The sequence below is a fragment of the Pelodiscus sinensis genome, chromosome 3, assembly GCF_049634645.1.
Source record: "Pelodiscus sinensis isolate JC-2024 chromosome 3, ASM4963464v1, whole genome shotgun sequence".
NCBI classification, from domain to species: domain Eukaryota; kingdom Metazoa; phylum Chordata; order Testudines; family Trionychidae; genus Pelodiscus; species Pelodiscus sinensis.
In genome coordinates, this window is record NC_134713.1 from 62,671,518 (window position 1) to 62,694,009 (window position 22,492).

General features: G+C 43.9%; 1 protein-coding gene across 3 annotated transcripts in view; it reads right to left on the bottom strand.

Moving 5' to 3' along the window:
- RARS2 (arginyl-tRNA synthetase 2, mitochondrial) overlaps positions 1-22,492 on the bottom strand; it is a 68,964-nt gene that overhangs the window by 36,919 nt on the left and 9,553 nt on the right. For 2 of the 3 annotated variants that reach the window (XM_075923860.1, XM_075923861.1), the window contains 3 exons: positions 9,303-9,400; positions 7,180-7,235; positions 2,635-2,718 (listed from right to left, as the gene is read on the bottom strand). In XM_075923860.1, coding sequence (XP_075779975.1) covers positions 2,635-2,644 — 10 coding nt within the window. In that variant the 5' untranslated portion in view covers positions 2,645-2,718; positions 7,180-7,235; positions 9,303-9,400. Of the gene's footprint in view, positions 1-2,634; positions 2,719-7,179; positions 7,236-9,302; positions 9,401-13,146; positions 13,231-20,833; positions 20,940-22,492 lie in introns of all 3 variants that reach the window. The other variant, XM_075923859.1, reaches the window with a different exon arrangement.

Sequence of the window (22,492 nt, forward strand, 5' to 3'; positions counted from 1 at the left end):
TGGCGATCAGGGCTTTTTTGTGCAAAAGCGCGTCTAGATTGGCACAGACGCTTTTCCGCCAAAAGTCCATGCCAATCTAGACGTCCTTTTCCGCAAATGCTTTTAACGGAAACATTTTCCGTTAAAAGCATTCGCGGTAAATCATGCCAGTCTAGACGTAGCCCTACTATCAGTTTCTTCAGTGCCCAAAGATAACAGTGAAAGCAAATTAGACACTTGTCAGCTTTCAGGTCTATGTAGCTTAGGAAAAATATGAGCCACAGAATAAACACTGAGGCTACCTGTCTACAGAATGAAGAGGACATTCACTTAATGTTTGGAAAGTGTCCTATGGAGCTACAAGGGTAAAAACTTAGGACCAAGGTCAATACTCATCTGCAGCTGCTGTTTTAGAGACACAAAACTGCTGCAAACTCATCTGAATCAACCAATTCAGTCAGATTTAGTGCTGCAAAGCAGGCATAGAATATCAGTGAACCATTTGTATTTTAAAAATTAATTCTTCCATTCTGCAGAGGTTGATCAAAGGTTCAATAATTTGTTTCCCCCATTCTCCAGGGAAAGTTTCTTATTTCCACAAGTTGTGAGTAAATAAATGGATTTTTCAAGCCCCAGTTGATTATAACCCAGGCCTTACAATATTGTAAGGGGAGTAAAGCAAAACAAGTAGGTTCATTTAAAAAACAAACCACACATTAGCATTCAAATGTAACAGCTTCTATAGCAAAATGACATGAAGAGTCTGCCTGAGCCCAATAAAATCAAGGAAACTGAACTAATTAGCATGCCCAAATATTGCTGCACATGTAGCTGTGGAATCCAAAAGAGCATTCACTGGGGAGCAGCAAGCAGTGTTTTCACTACCACCACCCCCAATTATTTACTGGGGAAGGCCTGAATTAAATCGCAGCCAGGGCACCACAGAATGCTTAATGAGGAGCATTATCTCCAAGGTTGCTGGTTATGCTCCCTCTCTTGCCAGTACCAATTACTTCAGAAGTTTAAGGAAAATAGCAGTCTTGAAAGACCAATAGCCTGCAGGCATTCTGCACTGCTGCAACCCTTCTTCTACGAGGGCCTTCTCTTACCTGAGGCTCTCACCTATTTGCTCAGTTGTGTGTAGTCACCACAGACCGTAGCGTGAAATCAAACCGGTAAAGTTGCATGACTTGATTATTTCTTTAAATGTCTCTAGTTGGGCATGACAATTGCCCAAACATTCATATTTTATAAGTAAGAAGGAACAATTGTGATCATCTAATCTGGCCTCCTCTACAAACACAGGCCACAGGACTTCCCTGAATTAATTCATGTTTGAACTAGAAAGCTTTAAACCTTCCAAAGATCATCTCAAAGGCTGAGAAATTCGAGTTCTTTCTGCATTTCTAAATCAAAAGAACTTGTCCAAATGCCTCCACAACCATCCAGGAGAGATGGGGTTGATTTTAAATCCATATTCCCACTGAACTGTCAAAGACTAGGACTGCAGTGCAGATGGTACATATATCCTAAAGAGGGAGTGTGCGTACCACTTTGGAATAATCTTTGCAGCTGATAAAGGAATTGCTTCAGAAGAGTCTTGTCCCATTCCTGTTGGAAGCACAAAGATCACAATAGAGGCCCTATGCGGTATGTAATAAGGGAGGCCAGAGAATATTCTGGAAAGAAATAAAAAGGGCTAATACCATTTAAATTCAGTTTTATATTTTAAAAATCTGCCACGTTTCAGTTTGATACAGTTTAGATGGCTAAGTTATAAACTCTTTGTAAATGGTGGCTATAATGGAAATGCTGACGGCTCATTAACTACAGGGGTACTTCTGGGAAGTACCATTATAATAAAATTCTTGAGCTATAATTTTGTGAACCATTGTCACATCCTTCATAAAAGCTGTTAAAGATCTGGACTGAACAGGCCAATATAAGAGAACATCTGTTTTAAAAGGGACAGTTAAAAGTAGTAGCTCAGAAAAATTTCCTACCAGTTTTGCTGTAGATCAGCCGCCATACCCATCTGCAGAGCTGGCGCCCCAGTTCCCATCTCCCCCGTGAGGTTAAAGTGCCAGTGCCAGCTTCCCACAGGGGGGAAAGAGGACTCCCCAAGCTTTGCTGCTAAATCCAGCTTCTGGGGGAAGTAAGTGGCTCTGCACTCTGCTGCTCCCTCTTCCCTGGCTAGGGGAAGAGCAGCACACGGACTCTGGAGGCTTTTCCTGCTGCTCCCATTGGCTGGAAACACAGCCAATGGGAGCAGCGGGAAGTGGTGCCTGGGAGCAGCAAGAGGCATGAAGCCAGGTAAGTGCCTCCCCATTTGCCTCATGCCCAGATGCTGCACTCTCATTCCCCTCACACACACACTCCCTCCTGCCAAGACCCTGTACCCTCCTGCACTCTCCCTTGTTGTTGCACCTTTCCTTCCAGACCCCACCCTCCTCAGCCTGCTTCTTCACCCTATCCCCTAGGCCACGCAGGAACCCGCCCACCACCTTACCGTGAGGATGCCCCTTATCGTCTATAACTTGCTTTAGTGGCATGAGCCTGTCCAATTATTAATCGTTGCTATAACCAAATCCAGTGAGGCAGCAAGAAACTTATAAACCTAGATAATGTTATTTGTGAATGAGAAAATAAACATACCAAATTGCATGCCCCAGTCTCCAAGGTAATTTATCCTTGTTACTTCATGTCCAAGTGCTTCTTTGAGGTTTGCTACAAAATTCCCTGATAATCAATCAAATTGATTATTACACAAAACAGTAAATGCTCTCTTATAGACTTTAAACTTTAAGGTCAGAAGGGACTATTTTGATCATCTAGTCTGACCCCCTGCACAATGCAGGCCACAGAATCTCACCCACCCACTTATTCTTAATACCAGTTTTGTTTTGGCACAATCTGTAATCCTTCCTCATTAAAACTTCAATAAAATGTACTGTTCCACCAAATTTTGTGTTGAAATGAATGTCAGATTATTAATCCCTTCAGGCTTTGTGGGGGTGGGGGTTGTGCACTTGAAAGAGACTGTATATTTTCATAGTTACACAGAAAATATTTTTGTGTGTGTTTATACAGTCCTCTTCATCTGAATATCATAAAATGCTTTTCAAACTTTGATACATTCTACCGAGGTGTTGTGAGGATGCATCAGTCCTCCACTCTCAATTTTCAGAAAGGCAAATAGACACAAAGAAGTTAAGTGATTTCCCAATTCACTAAGCATGTTAGTGGCAAAGCTGAGAAAAAGAACTAAAACCTCATGATTTCCAGTCCCATGCTTGAACCATCACAGTATCTATAAACAGGCTGCATTTCAACTTTGCTCTTAACATGTTATAACCAGGAGACAGGTTCCAGACTTAATTCTTTCCTGGAGCTTGCTTTTAATATTATTTTAATTAAAATAAAATAAAAATTAAAAAAACAAAACAACCCAACACCATCAATCTTATTCTTCTCCGGAGCTGGACTCTTAGGATTTTTCCGTGCTTAACTTTGGTGTTCCTGCCCCTGATTTCTCCTGTTTTAAAGGGGTTTAAATTCTTCTAGTTGTGATGTAGAACTAAAAAAAGGCCCAAATGGTCTGATATCAGCGTGACTCAGCTGCAAAGCTCTGGTTTTCTCTTGGAACCTTTACCCTGACATCATGTTACAGCATCCAACCATTATTTTCTATTAGATTAACTCATTCTATTCAGTTTACAGGCAGTCCCCGGGTTACGTACAAGATAGGGACTGTAGGTTTGTTCTTAAGTTGAATCTGTATGTAAGTCGGAACTGGCATCCAGATTCAGCCGCTGCTGAAACTGACCGCCAGTTCTGACTTACATACAGAATCAACTTAAAAACCCCAAGTGTCCCCAAGTCAGCTGCTGCTGAAACTGATCAGCAGCTGATTCCAGGAAGCCCAGAGCAGAGCAACTCTGCCTCGGGCTTCCTGTAGTCAGCGCTGGTCAGTTTCAGCAGCGGCTAAATCAGGACCAGAGCAGCTGCGGTGCTGCTGGGTTGGACCAGTAGCGCCCAGAGTGGCGCTGCGGGACCAACCGGCAGCACCCCAGCTGCTCTGCCACAGGTGTCCGGAGTAAAGCCTAGTCTGCTGGGGGGGGGGGGAGGGGGGGCGTACTAGCTGCGCCCCCTCCCACCCCAGCAGACCAGGAAGACACGGGCGGCGGACCGAGACGCACCGCGGTCCCGCCGCCTGGGTCCTCCGCGGCTTTGCTCCCAGTCTCCCTGGTCTGCTGGAGACCAGCAGACCAGGGAGACGGGGAGCAAAGCCTCTGAGGACGCCGGCAGCGGGACAGCCGCGGGGCGTCTGGGCTGTCCCGCTGCCGGCTTCCCCCGCGGCTTCGCAAAGCCTCGGGGAAGCCGGCAGCGGAGCAGTCCAGGCGCGCCTGGGCTGCCTCGCTACCCGAGGCCCCCCTCCCCCCGCAGCTTTGCAAAGCCGCGGGGAAGCCGGCAGCGGAGCAGTCCAGGCGCGCCTGGGCTGTCTCGCTGCCCGAGCCCCCCCGCGGCTTTGCTCTGCGTCTTCCTGGTCTGCAGACCAGGGAGACGCAGAGAAAGCCCCAGAGTACATGGGCGGCAGGACCGCGAGGTCCCGCAGTCCGTGTACTCTGGGGCAGCCCCGTTCATAACTGCGGATCCGACATAAGTCGGATCCGCGTAAGTCGGGAACTGCCTGTATTTCATTCTATGAAGCCAATCATCCTCCCCACAGGAGATGATATAAAAAGGAGGCGCTAAGACGCTGTGAACCACTTAGCTATTACATTCTTACAGGATGATTGGCTGCACAGGTTGTACCTCCCTTAACTGGGACTCTCTGGTCTGGCAACATACATGGTCCAGCAAGACTACAGATGTTTCTGGATGACAGAGTCCAGGTATAGGAAGGTCTGGCCATGGGACAGGAGTGCAGTAGGAAGGCCGGCAACTCAGCCAGCAACTCAGCAGTGTGTGTGGGGGGTATGGGGGGGGGAAATGCCACAGTGGGGAGATCTGGCCCCCACAGCTGGGCAGTAACAGGGGGCTGGCAGTGGCCCCAAAACCAGTGGTGGCCACGGAGCTCCACGCATACAGCTCTGGCCAGTGGGAGCTGGAGAGCTCTGGCCCAGGGAGCAATGGCTGACTGGAGCCCTAGCAGCATGGTGTGGGCCAGGGGTTGCGGCAGTGGCTTAGCACAGATCAGGAGGGGAGGGACCTCTCCTAGTCTGGCAAATCCCCTCATTTGGGACTGGTCAGGTCCTGAGGGTGCCAGACCACAGAGGTCCAACCTGTATTAACTCAACAGATGCTACAGTAGTGCAGACAGTTATCTTTATCAGTAATGTAGCACTTTATACACCGATATGGGGAAATACTGGGAGAAACCCAATGAAGCCAAATAGCTTCAGTGCCATTGTAATGTTGAGCAGTAAGCTAACGCACAACTATTCAGTCATGTACAGGAGTTACTGAGCATTTCATCCCATATATTTGATGGCAGAACTGGGCCCACAATCACAATGACAATACTGACATATAGCAGTCAACGTATTGCAAACAAACCTGTTGTCAGACAACCTCTAAGACGGGGTGAGCAATAATTTCTGATCGGGGGCCATGCCAAGATTTTGAAAAGCAGTCAAGGGCAGCACTTCTTTATGGAGAGGGTGAGGGAACTGGGATGGAGGTTGTGTGTAAAAGGAAGCTCGGGATAGGGGATTGAGGTGCAGGAGCAGAGGTGGGGTCTGAGAGGGAGTGTAGGTGAAGTAAGGGGTGGTGACCTTGGGCAGGGAATTAGGGTGCAGGGTCTGGGAGGGAGCAGGGGTGCAGAAGTGGATTTTGCCCTGGGAGAAGGGTGTAACAGAGGGGTGCAGAGTCTGGGTGGGAAGTGTGATCTGGGGCAGTGTACAGAGGATTTGGGTGGTGACCTGGGGCAGAGGACAATGATGACCTGAGGCAGGGAGATAGGATGGGGGAGTGGTTGGGGTGCAAGAGGCAGGGGCTGAAGGGCTGGAGGCAGGCTTTGGCTGCGAGTCATTTCCCTTAGGAGGCTCCCAGCTAGCAGTCTAACAGGGTCTGAGGCAGGCACCATCTTGCAGAAGCCCCAGTCACATGTGTTCCTTCCATGTACTGCTCAGGGTCACATGTCCTTGGGGGGCAAGAGACTTCATGTATGCTGCCCCAGGCCAATCAGTTCCTGGGATGAGGAAGTGTGCGAAGTCTCTCGCCCCCTGCCAGAGTCACACAGTGCATAGAGGGAACTGCCACCTGTTTTGAATAGCTAGTAGCTCCCTTTATGCACCCTGCGCCCCTGGCGCCAGGGGTGAGAGGGAGGGGGAGGGAAGGGAGAAGACTTTGCACTCTCCACTGTCCGCAGGCCAATCATCGCAGCTGGAGGCAGGGGAGTGCGCAAAATCTCTTGCTCCCCACTAGGGGCGTGTGGCGCACAGACTGAGTCACCAGCTGTTCAGAACAGCTGGTGGTTCCCTCTATGTACCACGCAACCCTGGCAGGGGGTGAGAGAGTTTGTGCGCTCCCCTGCCCCCTGCTGTGATGATTGGCCTGGGGACTGGGAAGTGTGCAAAATCCCCCTCCCTCCCACCCCCCACTAGAGGCGCATGGTGTGTAGAGGAAACCGTCAGCTGTTTTGAACAGCTGGTGACTTCGTCTAGCCTCTGGTGGGGGCGAGGGGGAAGACTCCTTATGTTGTCCTGCCCCCAAGCTAATCAGGGCTGGGGGGCAGGGAAGTGCACAAAATCTTTCCCCCTGCCTCCCCTTGCCCAGGCGAACCATGGGCCAGATCAAATGGCTTGGTGGGCCATATCATGCCCACCCCTAGTCTAAAACAACTGGACAAACTGGAAATGAAAATTAGCCATAAAAGGACTCAAAACATATCAACAAAGCCTTCTATCAGTGTCTTTCTAGAATTCCATTTTAAATCTCTAATTTAGGATTTCCTCATTTAATGCTCATAGTACTTAAACTAAGTAATGTACTCAATAAACCTGTCATTGACAGATGGTGAGTTTTTGTTGTTTACGCTCTTTCTTCACTGTTTAATTAGTAGGAGGTTCTTATTAAACATAAGCTTGGCCTGACATGAGCTCTCCACTACAGAAATGAAATTCAGTAGGATTTCCTATTGAACTCCTTAGAGGAGGTACAAAAGACTTTCTAGGACAGAATTAAATGTGTACTTACCTATTATTGTGGAACGTAAGTGTCCTACATGAAACTTTTTGGCAATATTGGGTGAACTGCAATAAATACCCACAGTTAACATTAGTTCACTGTACAAAACAGAACTGCCAAACCATTTGTCTCCCCTAACAAATATCCAAACAGTTGCTACACTCTTTCCAAGTCCTGAAAAGTGCTGAAGAAACACACAGTAACCATCCTGTACAATAAAAATCCCAGGTTAGTCTAATTATGAGCTGAGATCCAGGTCCCAATTTTGTTTCAGAAGGCGAAGCATCCAAAACAATGCCTTCCAAATTACAGTACAAATAACTTCTCAGACAGAATCCTAACTAGATAAAGTATTTGCACCTGATATCTATAAAAATTACGTTAAGTATGGATTTTTCCAAACAGACCTTTACTTTTATAAGATACCTCCTTTCCTAGGAGTAAATTAGGGAAGTTTAATCAAGTAGTTGATGGAAATTCCATTCACTACTCGATTAGCCTATTAAATGCAATTTGTTGATAAGGACGGAAACTTCAGAGCCACAGAGGGATTATTAGCTCATGGCCCCCGGAGCTAACCCAACTGTGGCCCTGCCTTTTAAATATAGTAAGAGCCACCTGGCTCTTGCTCCATTTAAAAGACATAGGTGCAGCAGGGGACCAGGCGTGAGCTGGGAATCAGCTGTCCTGGCTTGTGCCTGGTCCCAGACACTTTTAAATGCTTTTTAAATAGAGTAAGAGCCAGGTGGCAGAGGCACACATCTGGAACTGGGTGTAAGCTGGGACAGCTGATTCCCAGCTCGCACCCGGTCCTCTGCTGCGCTTCTGCCTCCCCTGGCCCTCCACAGACAGTGCTGGGGAGGAACTAGTTTTAAGATGGCTCCCTCCAGCACCAGCTCCTGCTTCCCCTTTGCTCCCTCTAACAGAGAGGCAGCAAGTGGGGGGAAGCAACTAGTCGAGTAGAGACTCAACTAGTCACTTGCAGCGGAGTCACATTGACTCTAAGAATGTAAGGCTGTCATACAAATCCCTACTCAGTACGTATGCCCTTCAGGACACACTCGCTTTCAAGCACCAACCCCAAATAACTGCAATCAAGTATTACTATCTGCAGGGATTCAATTCAACAGAACCCCACCAGAACAGAGCAGAAATCTGGGAAATGTTTTCATGCCTGTGCCACATCCCATCTTCCTCCCCCCAGTGAAAACAAGCCAAAGTGGTTTCATTTACTTCTGAAAATCAGAATAATTTAGTAAGGAACCTCTGGGCATTTCAAGTTTGCTTCTCCTGATTTGCTAGTTCTCTTGTGCTCCCTCTGCTGGCAGGTTGACCATGTCACAGCACAGCAAAGACTAAGGTAAATGGGCCTTTTTATAATTTTGAGCTGATTATCAGAGACAGAAATCCATTTTTGTAGACACAAAATTGTGCTCACAATTATTTGTGCCAGGGTCTGAACATCCAGCACAAAATTTAAAAAAGCCAACTACTTATTTCTGACCTGACAGTGTCTTTGCTGTTCAGTTGCCAACCTAACCAGCTGGCAGACGATGCACAAATGAATAATAATGAAAAATAAACCAGAGTACAGTGCAGATATCCTGAAATAAAGTGTCTTAACCACATATCTATTTCTTCAAGAACAAATTAACTGGTGACACAATTTTGCACAAATGGTTTTGTGTCCAGAGTCAAATGCTTATTGCTCCTGAAAATCTCAAATGTAAGCATCAAATGATGTAAACTGCAGGTTCAAATAACTGTGCATGCAAAACATCACCCATAATAATTGAAGGTCAGTTAAAACCTAAATATTGGAGACTCAAGGCTGAAAATTCAGTTCTTGCTAGTTTCTTTATAACAGAATTAATTAAAACACAAAAGACTACCATTCTCCATGAGGGACAAATGAAAGCTTGAACCATCACACTAAATAGTGAAGAGGTACTTAGCAGTTCTAAGGAATAAAAAGCCTCCAAAATGATATATGTTATATCTGGGAATAAGTTACTCATGTACTAATGTAGCTGAATACCATACATGTGACAATGCAGCAATATCACCTTGGTTATCAAAGAACATAAGGCATTTTATTAGTTCTTGTAAAAGGACTTGACCCATGTACTCACCTAAACTCAATCACTATCTTTTTTCTGGTCAGAGTAGAGAAAACCTCACTTTTTATTCCATATTCTGAGCCATCTTTAAATACCTGCTGCAACACAGTCTAAAAAGCAAGAAAAAATGGCTAGAAAATGTTCTTCATGAACAGAAAAAAGCAAACAGGAAAGATTTTTAATGTTTTACTAATTGTCTGAGAGCTTAATCCTGCAGCACTTATACATGTAGGCAATTTCACTGTGGGTTATATGCATAGTTGATTATGCAAAGCAAGGCCCCGGCCCACACTCAACAAAAGGGTATTTTGGAATACAGGCAGTCCCCGGGTTACATGGATCCGACTTACATCGGATCCCTACTTACAAATGGGGGGAGGCAACCCCACACTAGCTGCTTCCCCCCAGCAGACCAGGGAGACGCGAAGCTAGCGTTCCCCCCCCCCCCCCCCCAGCAGACCAGGGAGACGCGGAGCGGCTTTTCTCAGCAGACACCTCAGCTTGAGAATAAAGGACTGAGGGAAGTGAGGTGTGGGAGAATAAAACTGAGCTCTGGAGAAATGTTTGGCTAGAGTTTCCCCTACAATATGTACCAGTTCCGACTTACATACAAATTCAACTTAAGAACAAACTTACAGTCCCTATCTTGTACGTAACCCGGGGACTGCCTGTATATGTCTGTAACACACCAATTTTTGAAAGCTGCATCCCATCAATTTCAAAATTTCAGGGAATGTTCTAGGTACCAATAGGCAAAATCCCACAGACTTTGGTGAAAAAAAAATCAGAAAAGCAGAAAAAACTAATTTCCAATAATATTACCATTTGTCATACAGGTTAGCGGGCTAAAGAAGAAACTTCAGAGGTAGGGTTAGGTTAGAATTAGTGGACCACTCACCCCACAACATTTTTGCCCTTGGAATTATAAAGGCTGGCTAAAATATACTGAAAAACATTAAAAATTGAAGTTTTCATTTAATTTTACTATAGGAGGCCCCTGAGATGCGACCGCCTGAGTTCTGACCCCCCGCACTTACATTTTTGTAAATGTGGAAGGGGCCAGAAACCCCCGATTTACATTCTCAGCCCGCATTTATGATGGCGTATGGCACCTCCCATAAATGCAGGTTTGAGTTACAACGCCCTCGACTTATGACGCTTCCTCTGGAACCAACTGTGTCGCAAGTCGGGGGCTTCCTGTATATATTTTAGGAAGGTGGGTGTATCTCTGTCTGTCAGTCTGTGAGTCTGTCTGTTCAAGAACTCCTCCTAAACGGTAAGAGCTAGGACTATCAAATTTATCATAACTTGAAGCAAGGTAAGAGTTTGGTGGTGCCAAGGTAACAGGATGTGTCTAGAATTTGATTGTTTCTCATAAAATGGAAGGGGTCTGATAGGAGAAAGTAATATTGCAGAATGACCACACGGGGCCAGAGAGGGGGACCAAGACAGTTGAGGACAGAGGTGGAAGAAGGGACAGTTATATACTATGTATTTCAGAGTGTGAGACTGTTTGACATTGTGTCTATTCTCCAGCTGGGCAAGAGCTGCAGTGGCCCTGGACAGGTGCTTCTCACCTGGCTCCCAGCTGCTGCACTGAGAGAAAGCTGGGGTTGTCTTCTCTACCTGGAGTAGCCTGCATACTGAAACCTTCACCCCAGACCCACTCCCAAAACAAATGATTTAAATGAAGAAAAACAAAACTTATTTGAGTTAAGGACCCAAGCAATGCTGGGTAAATCTTCTAGTGCAATATATAAAAAAGGAATACTGTACTGATTGTATTATTGGGATTCTATTAATACAATAAACATCTGTTTTTGTATATACTTGTCTGTGATAGAAATTTCTGTGTTCCACAAAATGTAGCATGTTGGGCTAAAGAGGGAGGGAGGGCTTAGTGAAGAGTATATGGTGCCTTACCCATATGAAATGACATATCCATGAAGAACAAAGAGTTTCACAAAGAATACAAGGATTCTACAGAAAGGCTTAAAGGCCACTAGTGCAGAAATGCAGAAACAGAATTGATCTTCAGAATTTTTATATTCTCTTATTATGGCACCTACAGTATCTGGGTCAATTCCATTAGATAAGCAAAATTATAATACGTCAGTGGTATTTTATTTAAAGAGATATGGGTCTGTCTTTTTTTCCCCCATGTTCTCCTCTGTCTCTTCAGCAAACTTGTCTCTCCCTCATAACCTTGTCTCTCCCTTATAATCATGCCCCAATCCTGTGCCGAGTCTGGAAAAACTCACCATGAAGTCAGTCTGCCAGTGCACATTGTGTTTGAATAAGAAGTGCTGAACAGTGCCCAAGGAGAAGAAACTTGTGACTTAATTGACAATTTGGCCAAATTGTGCACATAAATCAACTCTAAAACAAGAGCCAATAAAAACATGATAGACCAGTCACACTAAATTCTCATATTACTAAGGTGGATAATAAACAACCAGTTTAAAATTAAATGATAATTTTATAGCTTTTTAACTATGTTAATGTTTTTGTAGGATAAGATAAGAAATACAAAAAGGTCCAATTATTAGCTATTAGTGCTATGTGCACACCTAAGAAGCAGACAGTATCCTTAATTTTTGTTACATGTAAATTGATGACCATAATATAAAAGTCTTTACAGGAAAAGATAACTTCTTGGGCCTCACCAATATAGATCAGAATTTTCATGTCCCCAGGAAACAGACAGGCAGTCTTCCAAGACAATCTGTCAAATCCACTGCTTAATCTCTGGTTTAGACTTCCAGAACTATATGGTACACCTAGCTCAACAAGCTGAATAACCAACCTACAAAAGGACTTTTGGGTCTACCTGTACCAATCATTCACTTATCTTCCTAAGGATTTTGAAACAAGGGCCCAGAAATCAAGGCCTATTTTGGGATAATACTAGCCATGATGAAGGTGAATGACCAACTTTCCTCTAGCAAATTCTTGGTTTAACATTTAAAACTGTCTATTTCAATCAGCCACCAGACTTTAAAGAAGAGACAATCCTGTTTTGTAATAAACCATCATATGGTAAAATCTAAAGAGCAAAGATCATTATTCTAGATCACAAGAAACAAAGATTAAATTTTTGATTTGCACATTTTGGGACCAGAACCTAAATCATAGGCCAAATTTGGCCTTTAAAATGAAGAGGAGAAGAAAAGTCAGAATTATCATACAGTGTCAGAGAAATTGCTTCCTTATATTGTTAAAGGAGAGATCCTTATGAACCCAGTTCCAAATTCTCAGCATGCATAACAAAAGGCAGCTGTTTAGTTAATCCCTGGAGAGGAGTATATGGGTTACAAACAAAAAAACAGGCTACGTCTACATTGTCATGATCTTGCGCAAGAACTCTTTTGCGGAAGAGTTCTTGTGCAAAAACTCTTCCAGAAGAGAGCATCTACACTGGCATGTGCTTTTGCGCAAGAGATGTGCCTTTGCGCAAGATCATCCTTGCCAGTGTAGACGCTCTCTTGCGCAAGAAAGCTCTGATGGCCATTTTAACATAGGGCTTTCTTGTGCAAGAAATTCATGTTGCCTGTCTACACTGACCTCTTGCGCAAGAACAGTTGTGCAAGAGTGCTTCTTATTGAGCAGGAGCATCATAGTTCTTGCACAAGAAGCACTGATTTCATACATTAGAACATCAGTGTCCTTGCACAAGAACTCGCAGCCAGTGTAGACAGGCAGCAAGCTTTTGCGCAAGATCGTGCCAACGTAGACACAGCCAGAAAGTGTAGAACTTTACATTCAAAACAAACATTATAGTAGATGTTTTTCATTTCTATGTAAAGGGGCTAATTTGTCCTTACTGTTAATATTTTGAATGCATTAATACACTTACCTTTGCTAATAATTCCCTATTTACTGTAAAATTCACTGTTCCTGGACCAGTGCTGATTTCGCTCACTACCGAATCACATTTTAGCTAAAAAATAACAAAAACAAAACACACACACACAGAAACAGGTGAATAAATCATTTTTTTCATTAAACAGGTAATATTGATATTGGATAGAATCTTTTATGGTGAAAGGGACTCACACAGGGGCATCTAATTCACCCCTTTCCCCCCCATAGAAAGATAGTTAAGTTACATTTATTATTTCAAAGCCATCTCCCACAGATTAATATCTAGTTGAGCTTCAGCTATTGTACTTTCTCTTCTTTTGATCTAATCCATTTCTATCATTTAAACGGAAAGAAAGAGTTGATTTTCATATTGACAGAGATATGTATTGAGAAGCATGTGACAGCTTGCATGACACATGGCAGTGTTTATAATGTCAATCATCAATATCTTAAAAAACGGGACCCTAACGTTAGGCACCAAAATCCTTATATAGGTTCCTAAATAAGAGACCTGATTTTACAAATCCTCAGTATGATGGGGCATTCCATATTCTTTATAGGAGCATGCTTGTAAATATAAATATGGCATAACTAGGATATGCTTTATGCAAGATAGTTCATGTGAGATATCACTGGAAAGGTTATCTACTACTACATATGATTATCCCATTTGCATGCAGCTTTCATTTTTGTAGATCAAAGTGGAAATAATCAGGAAGGCAAAAGTGCAACTGGAATTTCAGCTACCAAGGGATGTGATGGAATACAAGAAGGGTTTTTGCAGGTATGTTAGCAACACGACAGTGATCAGAGAAAGTGTGGGATCCTTACTGAATGGGGAACGCAACCTAGTAACAGATGTGGAAAAAGCTGAAGTACTCAGTGTTTGTGTTGCCTTGGTCTTCATAAACAAGGTCAGCTCCCAGACTGCTGCACTGGGCAGCACAGTATGGGGAGGATGTGAGCAGCCCTCTGTAGTGAAGGAACAGCTTAAGGACTATTTTAAAATGCTAGACATGTAAAAGTGCATGGGACTGGACCTAACGCATTTGAGGGTATGGAGAATCCAGGGTAAAGCAGCCTTATCTGAAGGGGTATTTCAAAGAGGATGGAGCTAAGGTATTCTCAGTGGTGACACAACAAGAAGCAATGGTCCTAAGTTGCAATGGGGAAGGTCTAAGCTGATTATTAGGAAAAACTATTACACTACAGGTTGAGCGACGAGGAATCCTGTGGCACCTTATAGACTAACTGAAGTGTAGGAGCATAAGCTTTCGTGGGCAAAGACCCACTTCGTCAGATGCGTGCAGATTTCTTTGCCCACGAAAGCTTATGCTCCTACACTTCAGTTAGTCTAGAAGGTGCCACAGGACTCCTCGTCGCTTTTGCAGATTCAGACTACACGGCTACCCCTCTGATACTTGACTACAGGTTGAAACTCTCTTAACTGGGACTCTCTGGTCCAGCAACATCTGTGGTCTGGCAGGGCCACAGATGTTCCAGGAATAGAGTCCCAGTGGAGGGCTAGTGCCATAGCAGCAGAAGCCCCACATGCGGCTGCAGGATCCCCACGTGTGGCAGCGGGGCTTCTTGTCATGGCTGTGGGAGCACTAAGTGCAGCAGCGGGAGCCCGGCACAGAGGCTTTGGGGCTGCTCAGAGCAGCAGAGGAAGCCCAACTCTGCTGCAGGAACCCAGTGCACAAAGGCAGCAGGGCTGCAGGGCTCTGCAACAGGTGTCCAGCATGCACATAGGTGGCTGGGCTTTCCGGCACAACAGCAGATGCTGGGTGCTATAGCAGGACCCTGGTGTGCAGCAGTGGCGGGGCTGTCTGGTAGAGCAGAGGGGGTTGACAGGGCAGCAGGACCAGTGAGGGGGGGAGCCAGTTGGGAGGGCAGTGGTCGAACCAGGACTGGAGAGGGCTGGTGGACTGGGGCCAGAAGTGACCACACCCTAGTCCGACAAAATCCCTCATCCAGGATGGATCAGGTCCTGTGGGTGCTTGGAAGGAGGAAGGGGGGCGGGGTCCAACCTATAGAAGGAGGATGAAGCACTGCAATGGGTTACCTAGGGAGGTGATAGAATCTCCATCCATATAAGTTTTTAAAGTCAGGCTTGACAAAGCTCTGGCTGGAATGAATGTGTTGGGGTTGATTCTGCTTTGAGCAGGAGATTGAACTAGATGGCCTACTGAGCTCTCTTCCAACCCTAATCTTCTATGATTTATATATGAAAGGTTTTCCAGGCCTCTGATTGTTGACATTGCTATTCTCTTAATCCCTCTAGTTCTGCAACATCCTTTTTGAAATGGGGAGAGAGTAATATTGCAAATGAGACTTTACCACTGATTTATATAAAGCCATCATAATACTTTGCATTGATCGCTATCACATTTCTTATTCATCCTAACATTGTTAGTTTTGATTATAACTGAACATTAAGCAAGGGCCTTTATTGAGCTATCTACAGTGACACCAACATCTCTCTCTTGAGTTTGTATATTTAATTCAGAACCCGATAGATCACTGAATAGTTTAAAATTTTTGCTCTAATGTGCATTATTTTTCATTTATCAACACTGAACTTCATTTGCCATTGTGTTACCCATTCACCTAGCTTGTTTAGGTTTTTCTGAAGTTCTTCACAGCCCTCTCTGGTCCTGACTAACCTAAAGAACTGAAAGAGACAAGGTAAGTGAGGTAATATCTTTTACTAGACCAACTTCTGTTAGTGAAAGAGACAAGCTTTTGAGCTCCACAGAGCTCTTCCTCCGATTTTTTAAATAACTTCAGCTTTTCTAACTAACTGTGACATTTGCAAATTTTACTAGCTCACTACTAAACCCACTTTCCAGATCATTATGGAACTTTGAGGCATGGTACCTGCTGTTAATCTTTTGCCATGACGAGAATAGACAATTTTATCCTGCTCTTTCCTTTCCATCTTCTAGTTTTTGATCCATGACAGTATTTTGCCACTTTCACCGTGATTACTTAATTTCTTTAGTAGCCCTCTGTAGGACATTGTCAAAGGCCTTTTGGAAGTCTAAATAAATTATGTCAACCTGTTCTTTATCAACTACATTGTTGAGATATTCAAAGACTTTTAAGAGTTTAACTGAAATATTATTTTCCTTTACAGGAGCAGTGTTGGATAGACCCTATCACATTATGATCTGCCAGGGATATTGTTATTCTCTTTGCAGTAAAAATTTCAACCAATTTGCCAGGAACAGATAAAAGGCATAATGGTCTGTAAATTCCCTGCATCACATCAACATCATCTTAAAATATAGGTAAAGGCAGTCCCCGAGTTACACGGATCCGACTTATGTCGGATCCGCAGTTACGAACGGGGCCCGTCTCCCTGGTCTCCAGCAGACCAGGGAGAGGAAGCAAAGCGGAGGAGCACACGGGCAGCGGACAGCCCAGACGCGTCTGAGCTGTCCGCTACCCGCGTGCTCCGCGGCTTTGCTCTGCTTTGCTCCCCGTCCCCCTGGTCTGCAGACCAGGGGGACGGGGAGCAAAGCCGCGGAACACGCGGGCAGCGGACAGCCCAGACGCGTGCTCCGCGGCTTTGCTCTGCTTCGCTCCCCGTCTCCCGCGTCCGGGCTGTCCGCTGCCCACGTGTTCTGTCGCTTTGCTCCCCGTCCCCCTGGTCTGCAGACCAGGGAGACGGGGAGCAAAGCAGAGCAAAGCCGCGGAGCCCGAGGGCAGCAGGACAGCCACGGCGCATCTGGGCTGTCCCGCTGCCCCCGTGCTCCGCGGCTTTGCTCCGGACGCCTGTGGTACAGCAGCTGGGGCGCTGCCGGTTGGTCCCGTAGCGCCGCTCTGGGCGCTACTGGACCAACCCGGCAGCACCCCAGCTGCTCTGCCCCAGGCGTCCTGATTCAGCCACTGCTGGTCAGTTTCAGCAGCGGCTGAATCAGGACGCCTGGGGCAGAGCAGCTTGGGTGCTGCTGGGTTGGTCCAGTAGCGCCGAGGAGCGGCGGCGCTACTGGACCAACCCAGCAGCACCCCAGCTGCTCTGCCCCAGGTGTCCCCAAGTCAGCCGCTGCTGAAACTGACCAGCGGCTGACTACAGGAAGCTCCTGCCCCGGGCTTCCTGGAATCATCCGCTGATCAGTTTCAGCAGCAGCTGACTTGGGGATGCCTTTGGTTCTTAAGTTGAATCTGTATGTAAGTCAGAACTGGCGTCCAGATTCAGCCGCTGTTGAAACTGATCAGTTTCAGCAGCGGCTGAATCTGGACGCCAGTTCCGACTTACATACAGATTCAACTTAAGAACAAACCTACAGTCCCTATCTTGTATATAACCTGGGGACTGCCTGTACAGCATTTGCTACTCTCTAATAATCCGGAATAGTAGCTGTTTTAAAATGAGAAAATACCTATTTTTGTTAACAACTCAGCTGCATCACATTTATGCTCTTTCAGAAATCATGTAGACTTAGTCATTGCTCTTTCAGAAATCAAGAAGGTGCCATTTAGGTCTAGTGATTGCATTTTAAGAAATCAAAATGCTCCAACAGCTATTTTTCTGTTACCTCAATCTTAGAGAGCACTTCATCTTTATTACCAGAAAAGGGCTGTGGTTAGGATCTCCTCAACATCTCAGCACCTTTGGCTATTTGTGCTTTGAAATTAATTTTGGCCCTGATAATTTCTTACTATATGCATGCTTAATTCATGTGTCTGTTTAATGGCCTCACTAGGATCAGACTTCCAAATTTGAAGGCTTTCTGTATGGTTCAGACTCTCAAACCTTTATCAGTTAGTCAGTTTGGTTGATTCCTTGACATGCAGGTTCTGTTTTTGCTCGGCACCATGCATGCCTTCTGAGATGCTACTTTTAAGGTATCTACCATGCCATCTCTACGAATTTTACTTCCTTTACTTTTTATAGGGCCTTTTTGCCAAGCTTCCTCAACTAACTGAAATCTCCTTTTCATTAGGTCATTTGTGCGGGGCTTTACCTTACCCTTGGATGCTGAATCTTACTTATATTGTGATCTCTCTTACTTAATAGCCCAGCTACTTTTACTTCTTAAATTAGCTCTTGGATGTTACTTAAAACTAAATCGAGAATAATCTCTTGTTGCTCTAGATCTAGCTGTTCCAATAAGTGTTTCAAAGAGTCAAGATATTGTTTCTTTGAACTTTATCTTGCTGTGTCATTGGACCAGTTAATATGGGGGCAGCTGAAGCCTCGCCCATTCTCATTTTGTTAGCTTTTACTGCCCCTTTGGTGCATCTCAACTTTGTGTCCTCAATTTCTTATTCTTGATCTGGAGATTAGTAGGACTGTCCTACTAATATATTTATATTTTTACAGTTTAGGAATTATATCCATAGAAATTCAACTGTGTGGACCTCTCAGCATTTTTATCTCACTATAATCTATTCAATCCTTGAGATACAGCTTTATTCTCTAACTTCTTTGGCCTAGTTGGTCCATCCTGTATAGTTTTTGATTGATTACACATTTAATAAAATATACACATTTTAACTAGGGATGTTAAAATGTGTGTATTTTAGTAAATGTATAATCAATGAAATTTTCAGCAGTTACACATTTACATGGGGGTGGGAGGGACAGCTCCTGTGGGAGCTAGTATGTGTGGGGAACTGGCTTAAAAGCTGGCTCCCCAAGTGTACTGGCGCCCACCTGCCACTCCCGCTCTTGGGGAGGCAGGCAGCTCCCTAAGAGCTGGTGCTTTTGGGCAGCCTGCTTTACACTGGCTCCCGTCTGCCACCCTCCCCCTGCCCTGCATTGCTGCCTCTGATACAGAGGCGACAGCAGGGCAGGAGGCAGAGGGGAGATGTCTGTGTGTAACCGTGAAGGTTAACCAATGAGCCCGGGCTCATCAGTTAACCATTAACACATTTCCACTATTACATCTCAAAACCAGGTATTACAATATCTCTATTGTTTTTTATCATTCCACATAATGCCAATTAAGATCATTGCTGACTGAAACACTGTTTTTTTCACTGATTTTTGCTTCTAAACTTCTTATGTTAGGATACAGACATTTATAGTCTTGACTAGTACCTTTATTATCTACTCCCTTATTCTGACACTCTTCTGATTTTACAGAACATATATCTCTGTATTCTTATCCCATCCCTGTTCTAGTTCAGTTGTCATTTGCATTCTATCCTCCTTACATACACAGATACTGTTGTGTTACTGATCTATTTAACAAATGTCTCAGTCTGACTGCCTTAAAATGATTTTAGCTGGCCAACGGAGGATTCTCCATGTATAGGCGCTATTCCTTGGTAGTGCACAGCAAGGATATTGGTTCCTACACTGACCTTTTGTTGGCCATCAATAAAGGGTGGGCTCCTTTACTCTCAGCTGGTGCCTTGCTTCCGTGGGACCACTGACAGCCAGTGTAAATCAGAACAGGCTCTATGCCTTTGTCTCCTCACCTTCTTCTCTTGGAGTCTCACTTGCCAACCCTTTTGTTTGCTGTTTTTCTTAACCTCTCTCAAGTCCGTTGGAAGTGTAGTGTCAAAGCCAAACACAATATTGTAATAAAGCCTAACCAGTACTCAATCATTACTTCAGCTGTTTTTACAAGTGATGCTTCTCTGTCAGTATAACTCATTCTGAGCATTTACCCATTTTGTGACAAAACTGCATGGACAATGTTTTCAGTCTTGCACAACTAAGGCTATGATTTAATCACAGGTATTTTTAGTAAAAGTCATGGACAGGTCATGAGCAATAAAAAATATGGCTGTAACCTGCCTGTGAATTTTACTATAAATATTCCTGACTAAATCTTAGAACAAAGTGTGTGTGTGGGGGGGGGTGTTGTTGTGAAAGATTCTAGACAGGGTTCTGCTCTGGTGAGATGCTCCACAGGACCGGTGTGACTGGCTGTGGGGCTGTTCAAGTGGTTGGCTGCTGAGCTGCCCCAGCAGTGGTCAGTGTGGCTATCTCTGAAGCCTCCTTAGCAGCTATCCCTGGAGTCAGCTGCTTGGGCAGCCCTAGGATCATCCACAATGGCTACTGCAGAAGTAATGGAGGTCACAGAAAATCACTGTGACTTCCACAATCTTCATTACAGATACTAATAATGCCATCCTTCTGCAATATTTATGCACATCTTTCTATGCTAGTATATTTGATTATTCCTATTTTTGCATATTAGTTTATATTCATCTTTAGTGAATCTCATTTTTTCATGGTAAAGCCATTTCCCAATGTATTTAGATCACATCCTGTTACAGTATAATCCTATTTGCCAAAGTATTGTGATACTTATCAGTTTTGTATCATCCACAGATTTGACAGTCTCTAAACCATTAAGAAAAATACTGAATAGTATGGATTCAGAATGGCCTCTGTACACACTAAAGTCACCTTCCAATGTCACACTGAACAATTAATAATTAATTGCTCCCAAATTATTTTTAAGTCAAACTGTGACATGATTTTATAGTACGGTTATCTAACCCTGTTTCTCTCATTTCCAATGAAGATGTTATGTGCAATTGAGCCAAATAGCTGCTGTTAGTCTATACTCACTCAACAGGGCACAGATGTCAATGGAATCAGTAGGAGCAGTTTGTGCATAAATACCATTTCTCTAAGGAATTAGCTACATTTCCTTTACCTAATAAGCTTGTTATTGTATCAAATAAAGAAGCTTACTGTGCCAGTGTACCTTCTCTGCTAGCCTCTGAGTTTGAAGCTGAAGATCTGGCTTTGAGCAATCACTAGACTTATTCTCTACCACAGAACCCACAAATAGCTGGAAATCAGCACCTGGCCTGAAGAAAGACATAAAAAATTGAGATGGGGGAAAAAACAGAATTTGCTATTACTAAAATGTATAATTCACTAACTGGTAACAGTCCAGTTTGGCATGGAATAACTCCATTTAGGCATTCAAAGTCTTCATATCAAATAACAAAAAAGCATCAAACAAACATGTTTTTGTTAGTTTTCCAAATCCTTCTAGAAGAACCACAAGAACATATTACACTTTCATATGAGTAATAATGCAACTTTAATAGATGTTTTCCAATAACCACTTGTTAATTTCAGTATTTGATTAAAAGGAATAACATTATTTATTAGGTAGACAAGTGAAAAGCTAAATGATACTGGAGTCAGCTGATGACCACTGTATGTAATCTACAGAAGCATAAAGGGTATGGGGCTTTTCCTGGTCAGTTCAAAGGAGTAAGGACAAAATTGAACATTTATGATGTCTGGCTAAGGAAAAAAATATTCACTAATGCAATCACACAGACTGCACATATATTATTTCCCTACTTGCAGAGCAGTTGGAGAATAGCTGGAATTATTTGATTAGCTTGTTTTGTCAGGCAAACTGTGCAGGTTAAGAAAATGGTAGTAGGCTCCCCCATCCTCAACTGCTGTGCTGCATACTATGTGATCATGGTTTATAGTCCTCTGTTCCAGCAGTGGCTGCATATTGGTGATGCGGTTTTATTTGGGTTCTGATCCTATAAAAAGATGCAGCAAAATACTTAAAAACATGGCTAATTTTAAAGATTTAAATAGCTCCATTGACATCAATGAGATTACCCAATTCTATACCAGCGAGTAGGCATCTGTAGGATGAAGAACACAGTGCAGGGAGAATTCTAGGATCTGTCTAGATTGATAATATTGAACATGTGCCTGGCTATTGAATGGCCCAATCTATAGTGGTGCATGGGTACATTTCCCCCTAATTACTGCATTCACCTTGTATATGAATTAAGAGCATAACATTTTATATTAAGAATTCTTTCACTTGCAATAAAATCCAATTTACTTTTTGCATCTCTCAAACACGAGAATGAAAATCAATCAATATGAATGTCACTTTTATTACTAATCAATTTCACTTTCAGATTTTTAGTGCTATAATATTTGCCTTTCAGGCACTACAGTGGGATATTTATTTCATATGTATTTTTTAATATCAAACTGACTCTGCTGGTTTTGATGTTCCTAAAAGCTTGTTTTAAAAAAATATTAAATGGTGAGCCGTATTGAAGTGTCCCTCTATGATTGGGATAAATATAAATTACTACATATATTCGGCATTACTCGGGTCCTTAATTCAATTTATTTTTGGTTTTTGGAAAATAAAATGAAAATGTACATGCGTCATTTAAATCATTGCTCTGGAGTAGAAATGGGGATGAAAGGTTCCGTATGCAGGCTGGCCCAGGGAGAGAGGACTATCCCAGCCCTCTCGCACAGCAGCACCTTGGGGCCTGGTGAGAAGTGCCTCTCTATGGCCACTGCAGCTCCAGCGGGCACAACTAGGGAAGGGGTATATGTCCCTCAGCTGGGGCAAGTCCAG